General features: G+C 43.4%; 1 protein-coding gene and 1 long non-coding RNA gene across 2 annotated transcripts; both read right to left on the bottom strand.

Moving 5' to 3' along the window:
- Positions 1 to 645: 645 nt before the first annotated feature.
- LOC109942316 (uncharacterized) lies at positions 646 to 2,372 on the bottom strand. The gene is made up of 3 exons (XR_002265035.2): positions 1,927 to 2,372; positions 1,415 to 1,523; positions 646 to 660 (listed from the first exon to the last, which is right to left on the bottom strand). It is a non-coding gene; the product is annotated as an uncharacterized lncRNA (long non-coding RNA).
- A 482-nt stretch (positions 2,373 to 2,854) lies between these two features.
- On the bottom strand, positions 2,855 to 4,592 carry LOC103638493 (protein ROOT HAIR DEFECTIVE 3 homolog 1-like). The gene is given in 8 exon segments (XM_020544289.1): positions 2,855 to 3,066; positions 3,210 to 3,306; positions 3,395 to 3,555; positions 3,736 to 3,850; positions 3,852 to 3,895; positions 3,927 to 4,085; positions 4,164 to 4,260; positions 4,333 to 4,592. Coding segments are annotated over 8 exon segments (870 nt in total). The 5' UTR covers positions 4,449 to 4,592; the 3' UTR covers positions 2,855 to 2,985.
- Between the last annotated feature and the right edge of the window lie 20,869 nt (positions 4,593 to 25,461).

Raw genomic sequence — 25,461 nt, 5'->3', positions numbered from 1 at the left:
ACTTAAAGAAGTAAGTTCGACGGCCCCCACGTTCTTAAGGTTAAGAACGTGGGTACCGTCGAACTTAACATTAAGAACGTGGGTACCGTCGAACTTAAGGTTAAGAACGTGGGTTTTTAAGTTCGACGGGGGCCGTCGAATTTTTTCCCATAAGTTCGACGGCACCCACGTTCTTACGGTTAAGTTCGACGGGGCCACGTGGCCGTCGAACTTATGTGTCCTGCGTGGGTCTGCGAGGACTGCACAATAAGTTCGACGGTACCCACGTTCTTAACATTAAGAACGTGGGTACCCACGTTTTTAACCCTTTTCCAGAAAAAAAATTAAAAATACAGAAATGAAAAATTAGACACACATAATATCATATACAACACAGAATATCACATACAATACAGATTTCAAACACATTGATATATGTTCATATCACAAATTGACAGTCCAAATACATAAGTTCACAAGAATTGGAGATTGTACCAGTAGTAATACAACACACAGGAATTGAAGATGCATGCGTCCATCAATCCCTCGAGACTCTGTTCCTAGCTAGACAGTATCCACCTATCACTAAGGGAAACATGTCAAGAATGGACACCCTAGCTCTAGGTGATGTCTGACTTCCAAAGACGATGTCCTTCATTCACTCCAGAGCAGATACAGCAGCTAAAAATGCATTTTCATATGGCAGCATGTGTGGTAACTGAACAAGGAAAAAATATATAACCAATGGATGTCAAATTTAATTGCAGATTCTTACCAAAGAGAGAAAAAGCAACTAGTTATATCAGACAGTATTAGTATCATCAACAAGCAACAAAAAGAATGCAGGTACTAAATAGATATTAGTGCCGTGAGAAACATATTCCTCATAGACATAAATGTAGCCTAGAACCACAGATAATTTGGTAAAACTGATAACTCACATATTCCCTAAGAATTTGCAGATATGTTTGAAGGTAGTTGGGTTTCAAGTGCTATGCAAATACATGCTTCCCAAATAAACCCAAAGTCAAACAAGGGTAAATAAGGAATAAAGCTGTCAGCACAACCTAATATACAAAATTTGGGTTCTATTCTAGTAAGTAGTAACTTCCCTAATTTGCTTCAGATAGAGGCTATGGCATGCATTACCAGTACGGATTCAAATGTTACAGCCTTACAGGAAGAGTTCAAGATACGTTCAGAATTTCAGATTGCACCATAATAGAAACTAGCTTAAAGCCTTTTAAGGTATAACCATGGCCATGTTTTACTTCAAGAAGGCAAGCAAACCAACACCCAATGGATCATAAAATATCAGTAATGTCTTAAATTAGAGTTTGCTTTAAATCCACATCAAACCCAATATATATGTAAAATTACACCATGAATACTAATGAAGAAAACATTTGAACAAGATGGAAAGGAAGAAACTCACTGTATTAGGATCCCAGATTCTCATTATGTGCTTATCAGCAGTGATCAGTTTAGGTTCAGTAGAATTAAGTGTCTGGTGCCATTTGATATTTAATATTGGGCTACCATACCTGAAATAGAAAATAGCAATTACATGCCCAGTGAAAGGTACAATATGTAACTCAATAAGCATTCAACTATTGATTACATTTCAAAAGTAATAGAGATTTGGACCCGCTGTTTACAGCTTATTCTTCCAAGACACATTAAAAACATACAGATTCAAAAACTAATTGCAGCAGTTGTATCTGTTTTTTAACAAAACAGACAGAATGTGTGTGAAATGGCATGATATTAGGATGGAGAACCAAGAAAAGGTAAGGCCCTGTTTGCAGAAGGAAGTAGAGTAAGAAAATCCCATCCAATGAGAGAATTCCTTCAGAAGATTTATGTAGAAATGGTTGATTGGCTGGAACTAACTTTTGATAAAGATTAACAAGTGAAAACCCTTCACAAGAGAAAATAGAGACTTACATGTGATCCTTAACTCTCAGAGGAGAAGACATGCGTAAATCATATATTGATATCTACAGAAAATCCCAAAAATGTTGATGCATACTGAGATTAAAAAAATAATGAAATAAATATAGAAAATTTTAAAGGGATAGCTGTCATGTTTATATAAAAGAAAAAGATCTACAAACACCACTAGAATAGCATACAACACACTGCTGTTAAGTACAATAGCCAAACTGAAGAAATAGGAAGTTGTAGAGCACATAACTTCTGTTCAGAGTTTTGCTTAATGTAAAAATATTTTCCTCAAAACCCATTGGGATCTAAATCCCTTACGGTTTGTGGTTGGCCGTTGTCATCTGTTGCCTTGCATCAAGTTGGTTGCTTAAGGCTGTTTAAGTCATCTTTTAGTGGTTGTTTTGGTCACATAAGGTTGTTGTTTTGGTTGTAAGGTCACGTAAGGTTGTTCTTGTCATGCATGGTAATGTAAGGTGTTTGTTCTGGTTGTCGTGATAGTGTAAGAATGTAAGGTCGTTGTATTTTGCTATTTTGGCCTTACTTTCTCTTAATGCAATGACATGCAGTTTTACATGTTCAAGGGAAAAAACTAAGCTAGAAGGTGTTGACTGCTAAGTAAATATGGTCAGTTATTTGAGTAATAGCAAGAGGTGAATAGAACAAAGGGAGAATGCATGATGCAATCCCCCCCTTTTGCTCCTTAACCAGAAGCTATAAATACAACACATGTGAAAGGGCCTCTAGAGTTGGTTATGTGGTCTGAAAAAGAGAGGTGACCATGAAACTTAGAGACTGAACTTGATTCTGTTAAAAACTAGGGACTTGTCAAGCAGCATACTGGGATGGTACCACATCTATCATGTGGGGCCAACATGCAGTTCCCAACAGGAGGGAAAAAACTAACATAATATCAAATGGCTTTCTAAAGAGAGGGTAGAACCAATGAATCTATCATGCACCCAACTAGCATCTAGTGCATTCAAATGGTAACATGCATTTTTCAATAAACAATGCATTTGTGAGGTTTAATTATGCAAATGGTTAAATGTCTCGTGAGGTTTAAACAAAATAACTTAACTTAGAAAGCAGGTTCTGTATCGTTGGTAGGAGCTTCACCGACACAGAGATTATCCCAGGAACCTGCGTGCACACGATCGGTTTAACTTGTTATGAGCCTAATTCAAAGTGGATAGAGCTGAGGCAACTCATGAACCAATATGACGTTCTTGTTACAATAAGAATGAAGCGACGGCGGAACGTTATATCAAGTGTTCAGATCATACCACTCCATTCTGGAATTCTCTGCTGACATCTAGCTGCATCGCCAAAGCTTTGACCATCAAGTAGCCCACAAATAGCAAGAACAGATAAATGGGATTCCTGCGGACAGTAAGAACATCAGTGCCATGCAATTGTTAAGCTGAACGTAAAGAACTACATAGCATAGTGCTACCAAGTACGAAAGTACCTAATAAGCACCATGATCTCATTGAAACCAAGAATAGCAATGGCCATGATTGCCCAAGGAGGAGGCAGTTTACTATTACCACGCCTATGAGCTTGCTGGGGTGAAAAAACAAAAGGTGAAGTAAAAATTTTTGAAAAAGAGATGTAGGTACAGCTTTCACCCTTAGGGCTAGTTTGGGAACTCAAATCCCTTTCGGGATTGAAGGGGATTGGAGAGAAAATTAGTTTATTTACACCTCAATCCCCTCTAATCCCAAAGGTTCCCAAAGTAGCCCTTAAGGGAAAAAAGTTGCACCACGCTGACTGATATCAGAAATCAAAGCTATGTTGTATGAAATGCACACCTGTGTGGATACTACTTGTAATCGTGAACTCAGTTTCTGCTTTAAATTGTTTCCACAGTGACTTGCACTGAGACAGGGTAATCATTGTATGCTTCGGAGGAATCTGTTTCGAGTTCCATAAAGTGGTGTTACATGCACACCTACGCTTCCATTGTTTGCTTGTGCAAGAACAAACCAACACAAAGTTACCTCTTCCCAAGTGGTAGAAGCAAGTGGATCAGCAGAAGCAGCACTTGCAATCTTTGATATAACAGAGCCTTCCAGAAGTGTTGAAGTGAGGATGCTTTCAATCCTATCTGGCTCGTCATCCCAACGAATGGCCGCCATTACAGACAGAAGTTTGAGAGCCTGCAACATAAGCATAAGTGTATTTTACAAACAGAAAACATAAGACTGAGGATTGTTGGAAGTGTGTGGTTCTTGTACCGCAGATCGAGCTTCCTTTGCTATTGCACGAACATCTTCCTTTCCTGTCCAGACCCTTGGATTTGAATCCTTGTCATGGCTAAACACTGTTGTGAACCTGGCAACAGAGGAAACAGTGTCAGAATCCCCCTCCCCCCCAAAAAAAAATTAAATAAAGAATTTTATCAACCTCTCCTTCATATGGATCAATACTTTGCTAGATTCCTCTTTAGCTTTACTTTCCACAACACTCTGGGCATAATCCTTTAATTTGGATACCATTTCTTCTGCTGGAGCGTATTCCATTTCAAACTGACAAAGGTTATTCAGAAACTCTGGTAGGATGGCCTCTGTCTCACGTTTGTAAATGTTTCTTAATGATTGCCAGGTTGTTTGGTCTGCAACATCAAATAGAGACTCCACAGGTTCAGCAAGTGCTTTTCTTAGTTTGTCCTACAATTATTACCATATGGTAAACATATAATATCAGATATGCAAATAAATCCAGAAGAAAATTATGCATTGATAAGCTAGTGATTAAAATCTCTTTCAGCTTGCCATACATAACCTTAGCGTGTCTTGTTTCTATCCAATATTGCTTTTTAGAAATTAGAAAATCTGCACATTAAAAATCTAATGGATTAGACACGTTGATTTGTTTCTATTCACACGCATAATCAAATAAATTGGATTTGGAATTGTGCTGCGCAGTGAACTAATGAACTGGACTATATTCAATAATTTAAATACTCACCGCCGAGCACTTGAGCTGGAGGCTGGAGAGCGAGCACTGAGTAGCGAAGCACGAGAGCAAGCAGCAGGGAGATGGCCAGGCGGGAGCAGGCAGCATCAGCAAGCGAGCAGGCAACAGCGGAGTAGCCCGCAGCCGAGCGCCCGAGCTGGAGCTGCTGCAGAGCCTGCAGTGCGCTGACGCTGCGCGCCGGCAGGACAGGTGAGGCCGAGCGGCTGGGGGTTGCTAGCCGGGCCGACGGCGCGGTGGCGCGGCGGCTGTGCGGCCCGCTCGCTGGGGCGCGGCGGCGAGACGGCGCCCGGACCACTCGCTAGGGCTTGGCGGCGGCGCGGACAACTCTTGGGGTAGCGGCGGTGACGCGAACAGCTCTTGGGGGCGCGGCGGCGGCGCGTCCCGCTCGCGGTGGCGCGGCTCCCTCACGGTGGCGTCGCGGCAGCGCGGGCTGTCGGCGGTGGCAAGGCGGCGGCGCGGCCTGGCGCGGGTGACAGAGAGGAGCGCGTGGACGGGAAGAGACAGGGCGTGAGAGAGAGAGCGTGTGGGATTTTTTATTTAGGTTTTCATAATTAAGTTCCACGGTGTCCAAACGCCCGACGAACTTAACTTAAGAACGTGGGTACCCACGTTCCTAACTCGTTAAGTTCGACGGTTTTATACAGGACCCACGAACTTAACTTAAGAACGTGGGTACCCACGTTCTTAACGTAACCCATGAACTTAACTCAAGTAAGAACGTGTGTACCCACGTTCTTAATTTTACCCACGAACATTTGTCAATTTCTTGTAGTGTACGTAATGTCCGAAGAGATGGGCTTCGCTCTGATACTAGCTGTGACGGAACCTCTCAAGGTATTAGGCCCACCTACAGATGTCCTTGTCCTAAGGACCTCAGACAATCATGCAGGTGTACATAATGACTCGACAAGTTCGATTATCTGTATCTCCATCATGTCGCCCAAGAGCGCTTAACCCATCACGCAGACATTACACATAATCGGAGTAGAGAATGAGTGGAAAGGATTATAATAATATAATTTACATTCATATAAAAATATAGAAAGAGTAGTTATTACATAACCGGGTGTTTGAGTGCGGAACTTATTATTACATTACGGGAGGCAAAACACCCTCCCCAAATAAGTTTTAGTGTTCTTCCTCCTGCTTGGGCACCACGTTGGAGCAGAAATAGCAAAACTTAGCTGTTTCATCACCTACAACAACATGGGTTTGAAAACCCTTAGTACGGAGTGTACTTTCGCAAGTCTTACCCGTCAAAGGAAAAAGACTCTCAAGGATATGCTGGCCTTTTGGGAATCAAGGTAAAGCTTATCAAGATTCAAAGACTTTGTTTGCAGAAAAGCTTACTATGAGTGGATCCTTAAAAATCCATTTTTATTATCACGTTAAGTAGTTACCTGCATCTAGAGTTCTTTCTATTCTAGATCAAACACTTAGCCTATGCTAGCCGTCTTTTATCAACCCTTCAGTTCACTTGATTGCTATGTGTAAGTCAGTGACCATGTCTTCATGTCCAAGAAGTAACAATGATCCGAATCGATTAATACCCAGCTGGGGATCTCCAACCACACGACATATGTAGCACTTAACCCTTGCATATGTCAACTCGCCAACGGGTTTCTCAAGACCAGAATGGGTTCACGCCAACCGAGAACACAAATACACCACTGTCCAACCTCTTGCCACAGAGGGTACACGCTACTCTCGCCATCTCTCCACTCCCATTGTGTGGTGGCCTTTCTGGTATTGGTCCGACCGAGGCAAAGTTTACCCATGATGAGGCATGTGGCCAGTTAAAAGGTCCTCGATCATTAAGCCTACATCGGTTCGGTCCTTAATAGACTCAGATGGAGACACTACACCGAGACTTCCTTCTCGTGCAAGTCACCCGCCTGGTCTCGTCTTTATCATTTACAACCCAAAGTTTGGTACATGACAGAGGTACATCTTTTCCGATGTTGAACCCATCACGACCATGATGGATTCACCATCACAAGTCTTTTCTTTGTAAAAATCCCCATCCCATATGAAGCATCACCTTTTGTTTAAAACAAAACATTTTGTTTTCTAAAGCAAGGCTAAGCATTAGAAAACTTGTTTGAATAAATTAGGTAATAAGGAATGGTAATCAATTTTCCAAGGAAGGGAATGCATCAACTGTTTATCACACAACTCCTATCACCTAATGCATCAAACAAGGTGATAAAGTTTTTAAACAACAAGGAAAAGGGATAATGCACTGGGGCTTGCCTTGTGTTGCAGGAGGTTCAGGGTCCACTCCGCAGATGTCAAAGTAGAAGTTGTTCTCGGCTGGAGGATTTTCAGCTTGGGAGACAACTTCTTCCTCAACCACATTTTCTTCCTCGTTTTCTATACATGACAATACATGTATATGAATGCTTATGCGATGTCATGAATATGCAGTTACAATAGAAACATACTAAGTTGTATCTTGAATACAACTTTCCTTCACGGTACAAACTAATCACTAGGGTTTCCTAAACTAGTATTCTATTAGTATTAAGTAACTTAACCCTAGGAGGCTAGTTATTGTGTTTATGACCAAATAGTGTCCAAATCATTTCAAACTTCACTCAGCGTCTTTAATCATCATACAAAGCCTACCCAAAAAGTTTTACAATTTTTGGACTTACTAAATTATTTCTAAAATTCTAAAAGGCTTGGTTTGAGCACCTTTAAAGGCTACATAATTCTAGGTTTGGGATAAAAATCTTGGAACTATTTTTATTAAATACTATGTGATTTTAGAGGTCTAGCAAAATTGGTCTCATGATTTTACCAATTTTCTACTGTTTTCTACAAATTTTCTAATTTGCCAGTAAAAAGAAAAGGAGAAATAATGAATAGTGCTTGGCCAAATCTGGCCCAAGCTAGCCCGCAAACAGGAGAATACGTGCGTGCCCACGCCCGCGTTACGGTCTTGCGTCGAGGCCCCTAGGTATTTGAATAACCAGTAAAGAGCCCATGGCACTATTCATCTGTCTTACTTACATTGACAAAGAGGCCACTGTATTTCTATTCCTTCACAATTCAAGTCCCTGACGACGGCGCGTTCAGCCGCTGGCCATCCCTTGCTGGGACTTGCTTCAAACAACGATGACCACCAAAACAGAGTATTTGATCATCATCCCCGACCCAAGACGATCCTAGTCCATGTACTAATTGAGCTAATCTAACCCGGAATCTCCCCCGTCCACAATGTCGGCAAACACAGCGGATCGGCAGAGCTGTTCCCATCGACCAAACGCGGTAGCGTTCAGTTGATCGAGTTTACAAGCAACAGGGGACCCTAAGGATGCTAGACACAAACTAGAGAAATATGAATCAACCTGTGGATGGCTGGCCACGACACGAGGTCCAACGGCGGCGCGGATGACCGAATTGGGGGAAAACAGGAATTCACGAGCTACGATGGATGGCAGGACGTGGGTGGGGTTGCAATGGGTTAGTGACAAAGGGGCGGAGCAAGGGAAGCTCTCAAATTATAGAAGCCGACCGCGGTTGCTCCGAATTTGAACAAGATTTGGATCACGGCGGTGAAGGGATATTGTTACTAAAGTGAGTTCACCATGGCGCGTACTGGGAAAAGTCTTATGGCAATCACCAGTTACTCTCCATGATTCGCGACGACGTGGTAATACGGCCTATGGCGTGGTGCGACTGAGATCGCCGGCGTCCCCGTCGACACCGGTCGTGAGGTCACGTCGCCTGCCAATCGAGTGCGGCTGATAAGCTCACATCCGGGACCAAATCCACATCCCTTCCGATATTTTTATCTCTCGCAGTTATCCTCGTGCCATAGAGTACGAATCGCAACACCGGCGTGGATCACGGCGCGAGGATCACCAGCGACGGGTTCACGACACTGAAGATCTTTTCAGCTACTGTACCATCATGATCTTCTTGAGTCATTCTGACAGAGCAACTTCAGGACACTTGTTCTTTGATTATCATGTGGGAAGCTACCAATCCGACTATATCAAAGTTGTGGCTCTACATACTAGCTTTGATTTTGTCATAAACATCTTGATCGAATACTCATTGGATTAGGTGTAATTCGGCCTCAAAGTTAACCCAATGCATAGTTAGTGTGATTTCAGACTGGTACACGACTGACAGCCCATCTTGAAGTCCATTTTCTCCAATTTCCATATAGCTTTAGGGCTCAATCAGTTAATCAAACTTAGACTACTATAGTAGCTCTGCAAATTTGTTGTAGTGACCCATAGCAAAATCCCCATAGATCAAGATATATTAGGGCATAAACTTGGCCTGATATCAGTGATTTCAGAGTTAAGCCATATGGGTGCTCTTTGGGACTTTTTGCAATTTACTCCAATTTTGTTTCACAAAACTTGGAAATCTCCAAATGTAAAAGTTGCTTGTTTTTTGCTACCCTACCACTATGATATATGCACTTTGGTCCAAAAGTGCATAGAAATTGGAGTCACCTCATAGAACACTAATTAGGGTTTCTAGGGTCCTTATTAGGGTTTTGAGTGTTCTAGGGTTTATGTGCCACTCAAACACTCTAAGTTTAGTCTCTTTTGAACATCTCCACTAACTTTTGAGATCATACTCAATTTTTTTACCTCACACACCCACATACTTCTAATCCTTGAGTTAGTACCCTATCCTAGGGTTAAAGATCAAGTCAAGTCATCACACCACAAACTTGTTCTGAGATTTTAGCCTAGTGGATGCACTCTAGGTGTAACATACATAATGAAATGTCAATGCATATGATGCCATGCCCATGTTTTAGTTCTTGTAGCACTAGAGGTGTTACACATACCACCCTCATGGTTGTACTGTTTTCCCGGGTGGTCATCCAACGAACCAGTCATTACGGAGAGGCACTAGAGAAACCGCTTGAGTCCCCTTAAATGTAACAATATCATCATCATAATCAAGAGGGAAAACAACGTATCATAAATAATCTCATCATGTTCATTGATTAGTGTGAAGCACTAGCATAAAGCTAAACCAAAATAACCCAACCCACATAGGTAAACAAGGACAAGATAAACAAAGCTAGTCAATCCTTAGGTATAAATTGTGTAAATGAGGGGAGTGAATTATAAAATGAGTAGTACATAGATGGGTTAAGGGACACTTGCCTTCACCAACCAGCTACTGCTCAGGGTCTTCACCTGCAACTCCTTCAGACTCCGCCAACTGACCGTTATCTATACGAGTTCAAACATATATTCCATGATTTTAATACAAAAAGAACAATACACCACGCAGTATAATATAACAAATAAGCAAACGCTTGGCATAGGGCTCGCACCTATGACTAAGCGAGAAAGAGAAAACAATGGTCGAGGCTACGGTCGAAAGGCGACTACGTTACACAGTATGGATTAAAATACTTGTCTAAACATAACCATATTAATTTGACAATCGCGCTATGTATACAATAAAGTTACGCTATGCATTTAATTATTACAAACAATTCAAGATAAATTTAGAAAGATTGTCGCGCGGCAAAATGCACGACGACACACACGAACTAAACTGAAAATTGGGATGAGTTGCCGCGCGACGAAGCGCGCGATAGCACACACGAACTAAACTGAAAATAAATAAATCGTCGTGCGACGAAGCGCGCGACGAGACACTTGAATTAAATATAAAAATAACGTCAAGCGTCGCGGGATGAAGCGCACGACGACATACGCCACTTGAACTGAATTTAAAACAAAACGTCGCGCGACGCAACACATTAAATAATCTAAAAAATGAATCGTCGCACGACGAAGCACGTGATGCAGCACGCTAATAAATCTAAATTTAAAATGAATCGTCGCGCGACGCAGCCCGTAAATTAAACTAAATTTAAAACTAATCAAACTAAATTTTAAACGTCACGCGCGCTAGGGATGAGCGCGCTGGAATAGAACTGCGCGCACAGGGGCCGGACCGGGAGAGCCTCGCCGAGGGCCATGCCGGGGCCGCATGGTGAGGGTCGGACGGGGGCCGTGCGCTGGGACAGGTGGCGCCACCGGGGATGGCCGGACAGGGCCGTGCGGGGGGAGGGGGGCAGGGGGCGTCGTCGGGTGCCGGACAGGGTCGCGTGAGGAGGGTCAGGGGGCGCTGTCGGGGGCCGAACGGGGCCACGCAAGGGGGCAGGCGCGCCACGGGGGGGGGGGGGGGGACGGGGTCGCGCCAACGGGAGGGCAGGGCACCGCCAGGGGGCGGACGGGGCTGCGCCGAGTGGAGGTGGCAGGGGCGCCACCGGGGGCTCCGCGCCGAAGGGTCGGGGGCGGGGTCCGAGCGCCGAGGGGCAGGGCAGGGGTGCCACGCGCACGAGGAGAGAGAAGGGGAGGGAGGGAGAGAGGAGGGGGGAGAGGAAGCTCATGTTGGGATCCGACGATCGGCGGCAACCGTCCACCGGATCACACCTAGGGCAAAGGAGGTGGAAGAGAGGGAGAGGGAAGTTGTTGTGCAGGAAAAGAAAAATGAGAGGGAGAGGAGAGGGGGCGTGCATGGGGAAAGGGGCGCCAGTGGGCTTGCGCCAGGGCTGGGCGGGGTCGGGCCGCGGGCTGGGCCGGGAATCCACTGCACGCACGACCACTAAATGAAAAATAACACCGTGAATTGAAAACCGAAACGAGACGGACGCGCGATCAGACACAACATCAGACAAAGAAAAATGCTTCGGCATGATGGAACACCCATGTCTACTTAGGTTTTTTGTTTACACGCGATACGGACACTAGCCACTATACTGCTTTGAAAATTGGAAGAAGGAGCGAAACGGGAAGAGAAAAGAGAGTAACGCCTGAATTTGGTGAGTATCAGAGAAGAAAAATTATACCCCCAAATTCAGGGCATTACAGAAGAGCAGGTTGCCGAAGTGCAACACTATGCTAGGGATCTAACATACCCCCGAGGGACCTTGGTATATGGTGGCAGTGACGAAGATGACTTCCTTTACTGTCTGCCAGACAGCAAAGAGATACATGTCTGCCGGGAAATGATGGACAATATAGGATATCTGAAGCTTGCTCTTGGCCTATCTGCAATGTCGAAGGATCAGCTTGCAGACAGTCTAGCTTACAATAGTCTGAAGGTGTGTATACTTTCTCTTGTGTAAAATAAATTATTTTTATGGCTTTTCTTGCTATCGTTATGTGCTCATTCTTCATTTTCTAGGGCCTAATTCTAAGCAAGGCTCTAAAGGCCCAGAAGGAAGCAGAAGATGAGAGCTACCGAATAGCTCTTGGGAATCTTCGCTCAGAAGTCATCACACTAAGGAATGAAGCTCTTGAAAAAGATAAGATATTAATTTCCTTAGTGGATAAGCTGATATCTAACAAGGCTAAACTTCCTGCACAAGCCGAAACTCATAAACCCAAAGTGGAAGAACTAAAAAGGAAGGTTGCTGAAGCAACCGAAAATTTTGAAGTTGAGGTAGTGAAGCATGAGATTTGCGAGATCGAAAGATCAAGAGCACAAAAGAACGCTGATGAGCTTCGTGCTTCCAAAGAAAGGTGCTATGAAATATCCTTGGAATGCACCAGGAAATTAAAGGACAGCTTTGCTAGGGTTGGGACATATTCCTCTTAGCAGAGATTCATCCGCGGCGATCCTAATGGAGTTGTCCAGTGGATCAGCGGGAAGCCGTAGCTTTTGACGAAATTCTAAGTGACCGAGGAGATTTCTACGCCTTTGCTAATGCGTGGGGGGGGCACATCCATCTTGGAGAAGGCTGGTTGCGAACATGCCAAGGCTGTAGTTTAGCCAGAATTTGTTTTCTCAGCCAATGACATTAAAACCCTTTAGCCGAAGCTTCTGCATTAGGCGGGAAATTTTACTCCGAGGTATGGATGAAGGGCAGCCATGAGATAGTTGATGAAGCTATTAAAAAGAATGAAAAATAATCTCATGACGCTCAAGAGGAGGCCAAAAGAGCTAAAGAAGATGCGAAGCGTGTGAGGCTTATAGGTACTTTTATTGAGGTTTAGCTTCGTAATCCATTTACAACTTCGGAACTAACAAACACATTTAATGATGCAGCTAATCATTCTCCCCCACCGGAGCCCTACAACCCAGAAGCCGACTCGGCTCTGAAGGAAGCGCTTGAAACGATTAAAATTGCCAATGAAGCTGTTGATGAAGATGTCAACAGAACTGCTAATTGAAGCCACCGAGAAAGTGTTGAAAGAAGATTAAAGCTTTGTATATTTGAGAGTTTAGTTTTTGTACACAGCTTTCGCCTTTGTAAGAACCAAATATCAAATATTTGCATGTGTATTAATGTAATTTATTTCTTTGTGATGCATGAAACCTTTGTACATACCGTTTTGAGCCACTGGCGAAAAAAACACCTTCCCTTCTTTTTATGCTTCACGAAGAAAAAGATTCCCCTTCTGTCGATTCAATACTAGGTATTATGCCATAGTTGTTGTGTAGTAATACTGCTGACGAAGATCCCCCTCTTGTGTAAAAATATATCTGCCGAAGGCATATCTTGTGCTACAGCACATTCTTTCATGATCTGATATGTATTTTTGAAGGAGCAATTTTCCTTCTTCTCCACTGCTTCTTGCTGATGCAAAAATGATGTATGATGTGATGCTATGTAATATGAAGGTATGATGCAAAATGATGTTTATGCCGAAGATAAAAACCCACGCGAATACACACCCAGACTCTGCATCCCTTTAGGGACGACTGTGGAGTCTCTTCACCTTTTACTTAGGTGTTGTTTTAGCTCTGCATTTCCTCAGGAACAACTTTGGTGCTAAGCTCTGCATCCCCTTAGAAACGACTTTGGAGCTTCTTCACCTTTTACTTAGGTGGCATTTAAGCTCTGCATCCCCTTAGGAACGACTTTGGAGATTCTTCACCTTTTACTTAGGTGGCATTTAAGCTCTGCATCCCCTTAGGAACGACTTTGGAGCTTCTTCACCTTTCATTTTACACCGATGGTGTAACCATAGATTTTTTACAACAGGACAAAGGTTAAACCTTCTTATATTGTCTTCGAAGGGGAGCAACATAAGGACAAAAAGATAAAGAGTACATTAAGTATGAAAATTTTGTAATAGAGCCCCAGTGTGACTTCAGTAAATATGCCTCGACTCGGGCACCGTGCTATTGACTGTGCGAGCTTCGGTTTCTTCATGCGCGTCGCGCTGTTGTTGTGTTTGGCGGTGCCCTTCTGGCTGCTGATTGTGGGTTAAGGCTGGTGCCATAGGTGGTGTTGGTGGTAGCGGGACCCATGTAGCTTGAGAGTGGCTTGCTGAAGAAACAGATGTTGTGGGCTGTTGGTTGCCCACATATTCAGGAATGTATGGGGAATAGCACGAAGCAGTATGCAGGACCTGCTTCGGCTGATTCTGCCTTGCTTTGGCTTCGGCTATCTCTTTTTGCTTCTTGATCGTGACTTGACATGTCCTTGTTGTATGTCCTTTGTCTTTGCCATAGAATAAACAGAACAATCTCCTGGGCTGGGAGTTGAACCTTCCTTCGAAGCTTATGCCTCCTCTACCTCTTGGAGCCGGTGGCCTGTAGGAGCTTTGTTGTGTTCCTAAGGTCTAGGAGCTCTGTTGATGTCCTTGAGAGTGGTTTCCTCTGTCATCAGTTGAGCTGGGATTATGGATTGTCCTGACATGCCTAGGGTGGAGCCTTCCTCCGAAGCCCCTGGTCATCTCAGAATACCTATAGGCTTCCTCCCTTCTCTAGCGGAAATCGTTGTCAGCTCGGATGAACTCATCCATTTTCTGGAGAAGCTTCTCCAAGGTTTGTGGTGGCTTCCTTGCAAAATATTGCACCGTTGGGCCTGGTCTGAGCCCCTTCATCATGGCTTCAATGACAATCTCATTAGGAACTATAGGCGCCTGAGCTCTAAGATGCAAGAACCTTCAGACATATGACTGCAAGTACTCCTCATGGTCTTGTGTGCATTAGAATAGTGCTTGGGCAGTTACTGGCTTCGTCTAGAAACCTTGGAAGCTAGTGACGAGCATATCCTTCAGCTTCTGCCACGAAGTGATTGTTCCTGGCCGAATAGAACAATACCACATTTGAGCCACACTTCTGACTACCATGAGTCATGACGAAGGATTTTGCCATGACAACAGTGTTGCCCCATATGAGGATATGGTTGCTTCGTAGCTCATCAGAAACTGCTTCAAATCTGAGTGTCCATTATACATGGGGAGCTGAGGTGGTTCGTGAAAGTCGCCTAGAGGGGGGGGGGTGAATAGGCAAATCTGAAATTTATGAAGTTTAAGCACAACTACAAGCCGGGGTTAGCGTTAGAAATATAATCGAGTCCGAAAGAGAGGGCGAAAAACAAATCACAAGCAAATAAGGCGGATGACACGGTGATTTGTTTTACCGAGGTTCGGTTCTTGCAAACCTACTCCCCGTTGATGTGGTCACAAAGACCGGGTCTCTTTCAACCCTTTCCCTCTCTCAAACGGTCACTTAGACCGAGTGAGCTTCCTTCCTTGATTTCCCGGGTCACTTAGACCCCGCAAGGACCACCACACAATTGGTGTCTCTTGCTTTGCTTACAAGGCTTTGAGAGTAAGAATGAGAGAAAGAAGAAAGCCAACCAAGCAACAAGAATAACAAAAGAACACAAGTCGATCTCCTCACAAGTCCTAAAAACTAGAGTTGAATTGTGGACTTTGATTTGATCGGAGGCTTTGATTTGTGTCTTGGAGTGTTGTGTATTGCTCTTGTATTGAATGAGGAGTAGTGAATGCTTGGGTGCCTTGAAGAGTGGTGGTTGGGGGTATTTATAGCCCCAACCACCAAAATGGTCGTTGAGGAACTCTGCTGTCGACGGGCGCACCGGACAGTCCGGTGCGCCACCGGACACTATCCGGTGCGCCAGCCACGTCACCCAACTGTTAGGGTTCGACCATTGGAGCTTCTGACATGTGGGCCACTGGACAGTCCGGTGGTGCACCGGACAGGTCCTGTTCACTGTTCGGTGCGCCATCTGCGCCTGCTCTGACTTCTGTGCACGTAGTCCGTGCACTGTAGCGTTGTCAGCCGACCGTTGAACTCGGCCATTGCGCTGGCGACCGTTGCTCCGCTTGGCACACCAGACAGTCCGATGCTACACCGGACAGTCCGATGAATTATAGCGGAGTGGCTTCCCAAATTCCCGAAGGTGGCAAGTTTGGAGTTGATCTCCCTGGTGCACCGGACACTGTCCGGTGGCACACCGGACAGTCCGGTGCGCCAGACCATGGCAGCCTTCGGTTGTCTTTTGCTCTTTTTATTTGAACCCTTTCTTGAACTTTTTATTGGTTTGTGTTGAACCTTTGGCACCTGTAGAACTTATAATCTAGAGCAAACTAGTTAGTCCAATTATTTGTGTTGGGCAATTCAACCACCAAAATCATTTAGGAAAAGGTGTAAGCCTATTTCCCTTTCAATCTCCCCTTTTTTGGTGATTGATGCCAACACAAACCAAAGCAAATATATAAGTGCAGAATTGAACTAGTTTGCATAAGGTAAGTGCAAAGGTTACTTAGAATTAAACCAATATACATTTCATAAGATATGCATGGATGCTTTCTTCATTTTAACATTTTGGACCACGCTTGCACCACTTGTTTTGTTTTTGCAAACTCTTTTGGAAATTCTTTTTCAAAGTCTTTTGCAAATAGTCAAAGGTATATGAGAAAGATTTTGAGAAGCATTTTCAAGATTTGAAATTTTCTCTCCCAGTTTCAAATGCTTTTCCTTTGACTAAACAAAACTCCCCTTCAATGAAATTCTCCTCTTAGTGTTCAAGAGGGTTTTAGATATTAATTTTGAAAGGGATTAAACCAATTTGAAATTATATAAAAAATAAGATACCAATTTGAAAAACTTCTTTAATACAAATTGAAAGACTACATTTTTGAAATTGGTGGTGGTGCGGTCCTTTTGCTTTGGGCTAATACTTTCTCCCCCTTTGGCATGAATCGCCAAAAATGGATACTTGTGAGTGAAATATAAGCCCTTTTTCAAACTTTCTCCCCCTTTGGTAAATAATATAAGAGTGAAGATTATACCAAATTGGAGAGCGATGCGGAGTGTCGGCGAAGGAGAAATAATACGATGGAGTGGAGTGGAAGCCTTGTCTTCGCCGAAGAACTCCATTCCTCTTTCAATCTATGACTTAGCATGAAATACACTTGAAAATCATAGCAAATGAAAGAGAGATGATCAAAAGTATATAAATGAGCTATGTGTGCAAAATATCAATCAAAATTCCTAGAATCAAGAATGTTTAGCTCATGCCTAAGTTTGGTAAAGGTTTTCTCATCTAGTGGTTTGGTAAAGATATCGGCTAATTGTTCTTTGGTGCTAACATATGCAATCTCGATATCCCCCCTTTGTTGGTGATCCCTCAAAAAGTGATACCGAATGGCTATGTGCTTAGTGCGGCTGTGCTCAACGGGATTATCCGTCACGCAGATTGCACTCTCATTATCACATAGGAGAGGGATGTTGGTTAATTTGTAACCATAATCCCTAAGGGTTTGCCTCATCCAAAGTAATTGTGCGCAACAATGTCCTAAACCACCAAAATCATTTAGGAAAAGGTGTAAGCCTATTTCCATTTCAATTTGTAAGATGATGGCCATGGGGTAGCCTGCAACTCTGCTGCTAGAGGAGAGGCGTCATCAAAAGAAAAGTTGCCATGATGAAAGTCATCGTACCATTCATCCTCATTGATTGGGCTTTCCTGATGAAGCTCCCTTTGTTGAGGCCTTCGGTCTTGGTCATCCTGAGTAAGGTGACGCATTTCCTCGGCAGCTTCACCGATCTTCTTCTGAAGGTCAGCTAGCCGAAGCACCTTTTCTCTCTTCCTTTGTACTTGCTGATGAATGGCCTCCAAATCCATGATCTACTGATCCAACTCCTCCTCCTAAAGTGTTGGGCTGGTAGCCTTTCTCTTCTGGCTCCTAGCTTCTAGCAGGGAGAGTGTCTCCTAATTTGTGTTCAGTGGCTACAGGGCAGCCCCTGGCGCTGTCATCTTCTTCGGTGGCATGACGAAGGTGAATATGCTTGCCGAAGGTGGTTGTTTGAGTTCACCAGTGGTGGGCGCCAATGTTGTTCACTTGTTCTCAAATGTTGTATATCAAGAACAAGGAAACACACCTGTTAATTATTAAGGACCTTCATCTTCTGAAGCATTATCTCCACATGGGTATAATGTTCGTCATACGAAGGTCAAGAAGGACGTACCTTCATCACTTTATATGTGAAATAAGAATGTGAAAGGATTAAAGACAATGACTGCATCTCATAAAACCATACATATTTATATTTCATAAAACATGTATGGATGTTAACAATGATAACATTACAAAGATACCTTTGGCTTGCTCAAAGGTGGAGACGCGAGTGTTGGGGGTATGCTTCGTCGCCGAAGATCCTATAAGAAGAAACACCTTCGGCAGATCCTCTCAAAAGTAGTGCCGAAGCTATCATCCATAAAGCTTCGGCATGGTGACATGTCTCAAGACGAAGGAGTGAACCGACTTAAAGATGAAATGACCAATCGACCCGTGATAGCTTGGATTATGATTGTAAGCATTTGTAAAGGGCATGAATGTAATTTCTCACAGGCTGCGTCCTATGCCTATAAATATATGAACAATACCCATGTACTGTTCACGCTGACTTGCATTCGCTCGCACGTCACACTCGAACTTTCACCTTCTGTCAAGCCGAAGGTATAAATGTAATTCAATATTATCCATGTTCATTCATGATTATATAATAAAAAATGTTTGAATGATATCATATGATTATTCATGTTTTTTGTGTCATATGATCCTGCTTTCCATTATTTATTAAGATGATGAAGGTACGTCCTTCATGACCTTCGTCCGTAGATCATTATATCCTAAGGGGAATAATGCTTCGAAGGACGAAGGTCTTTAACCATTAACTTTTGTGTTGCCTTGTTCTTAATTTATAATATTTGAGAACAAGTCCCCAACATTGGCGCCCACCTCCGGTGAACTCACTTCCGCTTTCGAGCTGATGGCTTCGTCTGGCAACCAAGCTGAAGCTGCTTCAGTTACGAAGCTGGTGCTCCCGATAACAGGCGGTTCATGCTCAGAGCCGGCCAACAAGAAGCAGAAGAAGTAGGCCCAGAGAAGGGTACAACATGTTGGGGTGCAGAGACCCTTCATCAAGTCAAAATAGTCCCACATCCCAATTACCTTCTCCCAGGAGGACCTTCAGCTCAAGGATTATCATCATAATGATGCTATGGTCATATCTTGTGTCATTAAGGGATTTCTAGTCCACAATGTTCTGGTTGATATAGGCAGTGCAGCTGACATCATATTCTCTAAGGCCTTCAGACAGATGCAGGAGCCAAAAGACAAAATTCATGATGCTACACACCCTCTTTGTGGCTTCGGAGGAAGACATATCGTAGCACTTGGCAAGATCACAATGCCAGTAACCTTTGGATTTGTCCACAACACAAGGACTGAACAGGGTGTGTTTGATATTGTTGACATGGAATACCCCTACAATGCAATCATTGGTCGTGGAACACTCAATGCATTTGAAGCAATTCTTCATCCATCATATCTGTGCATGAAGATACCTTCGGGTCAAGGGCCTATTGCCATTCATGGAAGTCAGGAAGCTACCAGAAAGGCTAAAGGAAATTGAACAGACTCAAAAGCAATCCACAATATAGATGGAGCCGAAGCTTGTGAACAGTATAAGTATAGAAGAGAGAAGGCTGCTTCGGCTGATCAGCCGAAGCCCATGCTTCTATGTGAAGACATAGCAGAGCAGAAGTTATTGCTGGGGTCCCAATTATCTGAAGAGCAGGAGAGAACCTTGATAAGGTTTTTATTCAACAACAAAGATGTTTTTGCATGGTTATCCAACGATCTATGTGGTGTCAACAGGGACGTCATAGAGCATTCACTCAATGTCGATCCATCCTTCAGACCTAGGAAGCAAAAGGTGCTCGGAAAATGTCTGACGACAAAGCCAAAGGTGCTCGGAACGAAGTAAAAAGACTTCTCAGTGCTGGTGTCATCAGAGAAGTAAAATACCCAGAATGGCTAGCCAACACTGTTATGGTAAAGAAGGCCAATGGTAAATGGAGAATGTGCATTGATTTTACTGATCTAAACAAGGCTTGTCCAAAGGATGAGTTCCCATTACGAAGAATAGATTCTCTAGTAGATGCAGCAGCTTCGTCAGAACTCATGAGTCTACTAGATTGTTATTCAGGCTATCACCAAATCTGGATGAAGAAGAAAGATGAGCCAAAGACCAGCTTCATAACCCCCAGTGGTACATATTGTTATCTTCGGATGCCTGAGGGGCTCAAGAATGCCGGAGGAAGCTTCAGCAGGATGACAGCTAAGGTTCTTCATTCTCAGATAGGCAGAAATGTACTAACATATGTTGATGATATCATAGTGAAGACCACGAAGCAAGAAAACCACATTACTGATTTGCAGGAAACATTTGCTAATTTTAGGCAAGCTGGCCTGAAATTAAATCAAGAAAAATGTGTCTTCGGTGTGAGAAGGGCAAGTTCCTTGGTTGTCTAGTTTCAACGAAGGGGATTGAAGCCAACCCAAGCAAGATCAAAGCTATCCTTCGAATGGAGCCGCCAAGCACAAAGAAAGGGGCACAACGGCTGATAGGAAGACTGACATCTTTGAATCGATTTATATCTAGATCAGCAGAAAGAAATTTACCATTCTTTGAACTACTAAAGTCAGCTGAAGTTTTCCAATGGGGCCCAACTCAACAAAAAGCTTTCGAAGAGCTAAAGCAATACCTGATTGATTTAACAACATTAACTCCACCAGTGCTAGGGGCTCCATTGCTATTGTATGTGGCAGCTTCGCACTCTGCAGTAAGTGCGGCGCTTGTACAAGAGAAACTTGAAGGACAAGCCAAAAAGGAAGTCCATGTATACTTCCTCTCCAAAGTTTTGAGTTTATCAAAGAAAAACTATACAGAATTGGAGAAGGTGTTGTATGTTGTGTTGATGGCGTCCAGGAAGCTTCGACATTATTTTCAAGCATATCACATAATTGTTCCTTCATCACAACCCCTGAAGGATATCATGAGGAATAGAGAAGCTACTGGAAGGATTGGAAAGTGGGCCACAGAGCTTAAAAATTCGCTATTGACTACGTGCACAGGTCTTCAATTCAATCCCAAGCGCTAGCAGATTTCATCGCTGATTGGACGCCAGGGGCTCACGAAGAGGGGACAAGCAAAGATGCCGAAGCTTGGACAATGTTTTGCGATGGTTCTTGGGGAGCCTTCGGTGCAGGAGCAGCTGCGGTCCTAGTAGCACCTTCAAAAGTCAAAACATGTTATGCAGTCAAACTGGATTTCAGTTGTACAAATAATATTGCTGAGTACGAAGCACTTCTATTGGGGCTTCGGAAACTAAGGGCAGTGGGAATAAGAAGGGCCATCCTAAAGACTGATTCTCAAGTTATTGCTGGCCACATGGACAAGAGTAACAAGGCACGAGATCCGAAGCTTGAAAGATATTTGGATGCAGTTCAAAGGTTGGAAGCTTCCTTCGAAGGTTTTTCTGTCAAGATTATTCCAAGAGGTGAAAATGAACATGCAGATTTGCTAGCCAAATCAGTGGCTCAGGGGCTCCCTCTACCCTCGGAAGTATTTTTTGAAACAATAAAAGCACCTTCGGTTGAGCTCATGGAGAGAGCAATGCTTACTATTTCTCCAATACACAGTGAAGACTCGAGAACTGAAATAATATCTTTCCTCCAAGGCAATTGTCTCTCAAGTGACAAAGCTTATAACAAGAGAATGGAGGCAAGAACAAGGCCATATGTGATGATAGAAGGGGAATTGTATAAATATGGAGTTTGTTCACCACTCCTCAAGTGTTTATCAAGAACTAAAGGTATGGAATTAATGAAAGAGATACATGCAGGTCTCTGTGGATCTCACATTGGATCTAGGCCCTTGTTGGGAAAAGTTTTTCGACAAGGATTTTACTGGCCGAAGGCAGCTTCGGATGCAGCAGAACTAGTCCAAAAATGTGAAGGCTGTCAAAAAATGTGCAAGAGACCAGAAGCAACCTTCATCTCTCACTCAGTTAATACATCCCACTTGGTCGTTGCAAAGGTGGGGCCTCGATTTGCTAGGCCCACTTCCACCAGCACAAGGAAATCTAAAATATGTTGTGGTGGCGGTAGAGTATTTTTCCAAGTGGATTGAGGTGAAGCATTTAGCCACAATGACTTCGGTCACTGTCCAGAAATTCTTCTGGCAAAACATTGTTTGTCGCTTTGGAGTGCCGAAGGCTATTACTATAGACAACGGAACACAGTTTGATGCTGATGCTTTCAAGGAATTCTGTGAACAAATTGGCACGAAGATTCATTTTTCATCAGTCAGACATCCAGAGTCAAATGGACTTGTTGAAAGAGCTAATGGCATTATAATGACGGGAATAATGAAGTTAATCTTCAATCAGCCCAGAGGAAAGTGGCCAGACGAATTGATCAAAGTGGTGTGGAGCCACAACACAACAATATCAAGGTCAACAAGTTTTACACCATTCAAACTATTGTTTGGCGACGAAGCAATAACCCCAGAAGAAGCTAAGGCAGGATCAATAAAAACAGTGGCTTCGGCAGAGGACGTAGCTGATTATTCTGTGGCAAAAGAAGCTATAGAGGGGTTCAGGCTTCAGGCCGTGGAGAATATCAATAAATACCAAGCCGAAACAATAAAATGGCGTGATAGAAAAGTTCGGCTAAAGAACATTAAGCCAGTGCATTTGGTACTTCGGAGAGTGGCCAACCCAGATACAGTAGGCAAGCTACAGTTGAAGTGGGAAGGACCTTTTCTGGTAGTATCTTCATCAAGACCCGGTGCTTACAGATTGAAGGACATTCCTAGATCTTGGAAAGCGGATGAGCTTCGGCGATATTATGTTTAGCTTGATGTAATCTTTTTATTTTTCCTATGGCACCCTTTTCCTTTCCAAAGGGGGAGAAAGGTCTTTAATGGGACCATAGAATGTAATTTCCCTTTTTCTTATTCAGCTCTACGAGAGCAAAATCCCCCAGATATGTAAATGTAAAAACTGAGCATGCACCGTCGAGTGCAGGAAAAAAGGAAAAAACAGGGAGAAGCTCGAAAGTCGTCCCTAAAGGGATGCAGAGCACGACGAAGCTACAAAAAGCCGTTCCTAAGGGAGCGCAGCGTAAGTTTTCTGCTCAAAAGTCGTTCTAAAGGGAATGCAGAGCTTACAGCAAAAAGTCAACGCTGATTCCGCCGAAATATAAGGTGAAGCGTGAAAAGTCAACGCGATACCGCCGAAATAGAAGGCAAAAAAGTTCAAAAGACGTTCCTAAGGGGATGCAGAACTTACAGCGAAAAGTCAGCGCTGATACACCGAAAAATAAGCGGTGAAGCCGAAAAATAAGCGGCAAAGAGACTTCGGTCATTCCCAAGGGAATAAAGGCTATGGTTGTGGCTTCGTATGCGTGTGTTTGGACATTCATTTGCATGACACATTACATCATACATTTGCATTCATAAACATTCATTTAGACATACATATGATCATCATCATCATAACATACAGACACAGGTAGATGCTTCGGCTATAAAGATAAGGCTTCGGCAAAAAAGAAAAAGAAACAGTTTCATGCTTCGTTGTGTACGAAAAGAAGGGAAGGTGTTTTTCGCCTTCGGCTCAAAAAATACTAGTTTCATCCACAGCAAAGCAGTTCGAACATGGACGAAAAGGTAAAAATATATTTCAAGGTATGCACAAATTTACAGAATTAGTATTTGATTCTTAAATTACAAATATTTTTACAACGATATTACAAGATTTTCTCTAGAATGTTTCAGCAAGGTCTTCAGCTTTGACATCATTGAGCTTCGAATCATCTGAGCTTCAGATCACCTATTAAGCTTCGGCTCATTGTTCCTTAGCATTGTCATCCTGTACATATTAAAACGGTATGAGAGAATTGCAGAGTTCAAGGAGAAGGTAAAGTAACAGGCACAAATTTCTTACCGGCTTAAGGTGGCTTCGAGCTTCGTCACCAGCCATTTTTCGCCCGCCTTTTACCCAAATCTGAGTTATAAATCTATTTCCTATACTCCAAGCTAGGCTACAGATATCAATTAAATATCTCAGTGATAAGCTAAAATTTGGTCTGTTAACAATTTTTCCATGTTCGCAGCCAGATTTTATGAAGGCAACAGCTGTGCCCCGAGAAGCTAGCAGAGCGCAGAAGTCGGCGTGTCCAGCTATAACTTCGTCGAGTGCATCAACTTCGCCCTCAATATGTTCGAAGGTTTCCGACAGGTTCTCAACCGAAGGACTAAATTTCACAGTGCTGGCTCCAACCGAGTTGAAAACCTGCTTAAGCCGCTGCAGGCACTGTTTGCTGAAGCCTACGCATTTTTCTTGAAGTTCTTTCAGTGATTTCCGCAAATTTGAATTTTTCTCAGCTTCAGCTTCGAGTTTGGCTTCAAAATTTTTCTTTTCCATGAGAGTTCACTATTCAACCTAGCAATTTTGGCCTGGGCCTCCGCCAGTGAACCTTCCATGGTTTGAAGTACGAAGTCTTTTTTCTCCAGGGTAGCCTCATGTTCTTTAATCTTCTTCTCCAGGCCCTCAAAAATAACTTCGTTCTTTTTGTCCTCGAGGTCTTGTTGCATCCTCAGGACTTTGCTCATCAGTAAGCTCTGATAAAATAAGCTTCATTAGAAAACAATCTTCATATCAAAACAATGAAAAGATAAGAATTTTACCTTGAAGTTAGCATAAAATAGACTACCGGCGATATGCTGTCGCCGATACCTGCTGAGGTCTGCTTCAACCTTCGGGAGGCCAACACTCTTTGATATAGTGCCGACAACCTTCACCCCAGTGTGGTCCCGAAGGCATCCTAAGCTTTCTTCGTTGACTCCCCCGAAGAGTAACTGTCACACCCGATTTTAGAAGGCAAACCGAATGCGAACCATGTACGTGCCAGGATCAGTTATTCACGTACACAGCAGTTACATAACATGGACATCATCACACAGTGCTCAAAATAGTATTAAGAAGGGAAATAGTCGATTACATCATACGTCTGAGACGTCCATATAGTCTTTACAATAAATCAAAGTGCGGAAAAGAAACGTAGATAACCGCGGCCTTCACAGGCAGCCGACTGGGGGTTGCCGCTAACCCACGCCTAGAACTCGTCGTAGTCTTGGAACTCCTGGAAGTCTCCTTCCACAGCTTCATCTTCGCCTGAGCAGTGGTTGCAATGCTGACAACCTGGGGATGGGGGGGGGGGTTTGGTGTGTAGAGCAAGGGTGAGTACACATCAACATACTCAGCAAGTATCCTGTTTGGCTGTAGTGGACTAGCTTTATGTGGAGATAAGTCAAGCAGTTGCTTTTAGTTGGTCAGATTATTATTTACTAATAGAAAGCCAGGTTTTAGCATTAACCCAAGTTATTAGCCCGATGTACCCTTTCCAAACGGAAAGAATACCACTTACCAACACC

The sequence above is a fragment of the Zea mays genome, chromosome 9 (genome assembly GCF_902167145.1).
Source record: "Zea mays cultivar B73 chromosome 9, Zm-B73-REFERENCE-NAM-5.0, whole genome shotgun sequence".
NCBI lineage: Eukaryota > Viridiplantae > Streptophyta > Magnoliopsida > Poales > Poaceae > Zea > Zea mays.
Note: the sequence above shows the minus strand (reverse complement) of the source record. Positions and strands in the feature narration are given on the sequence as shown.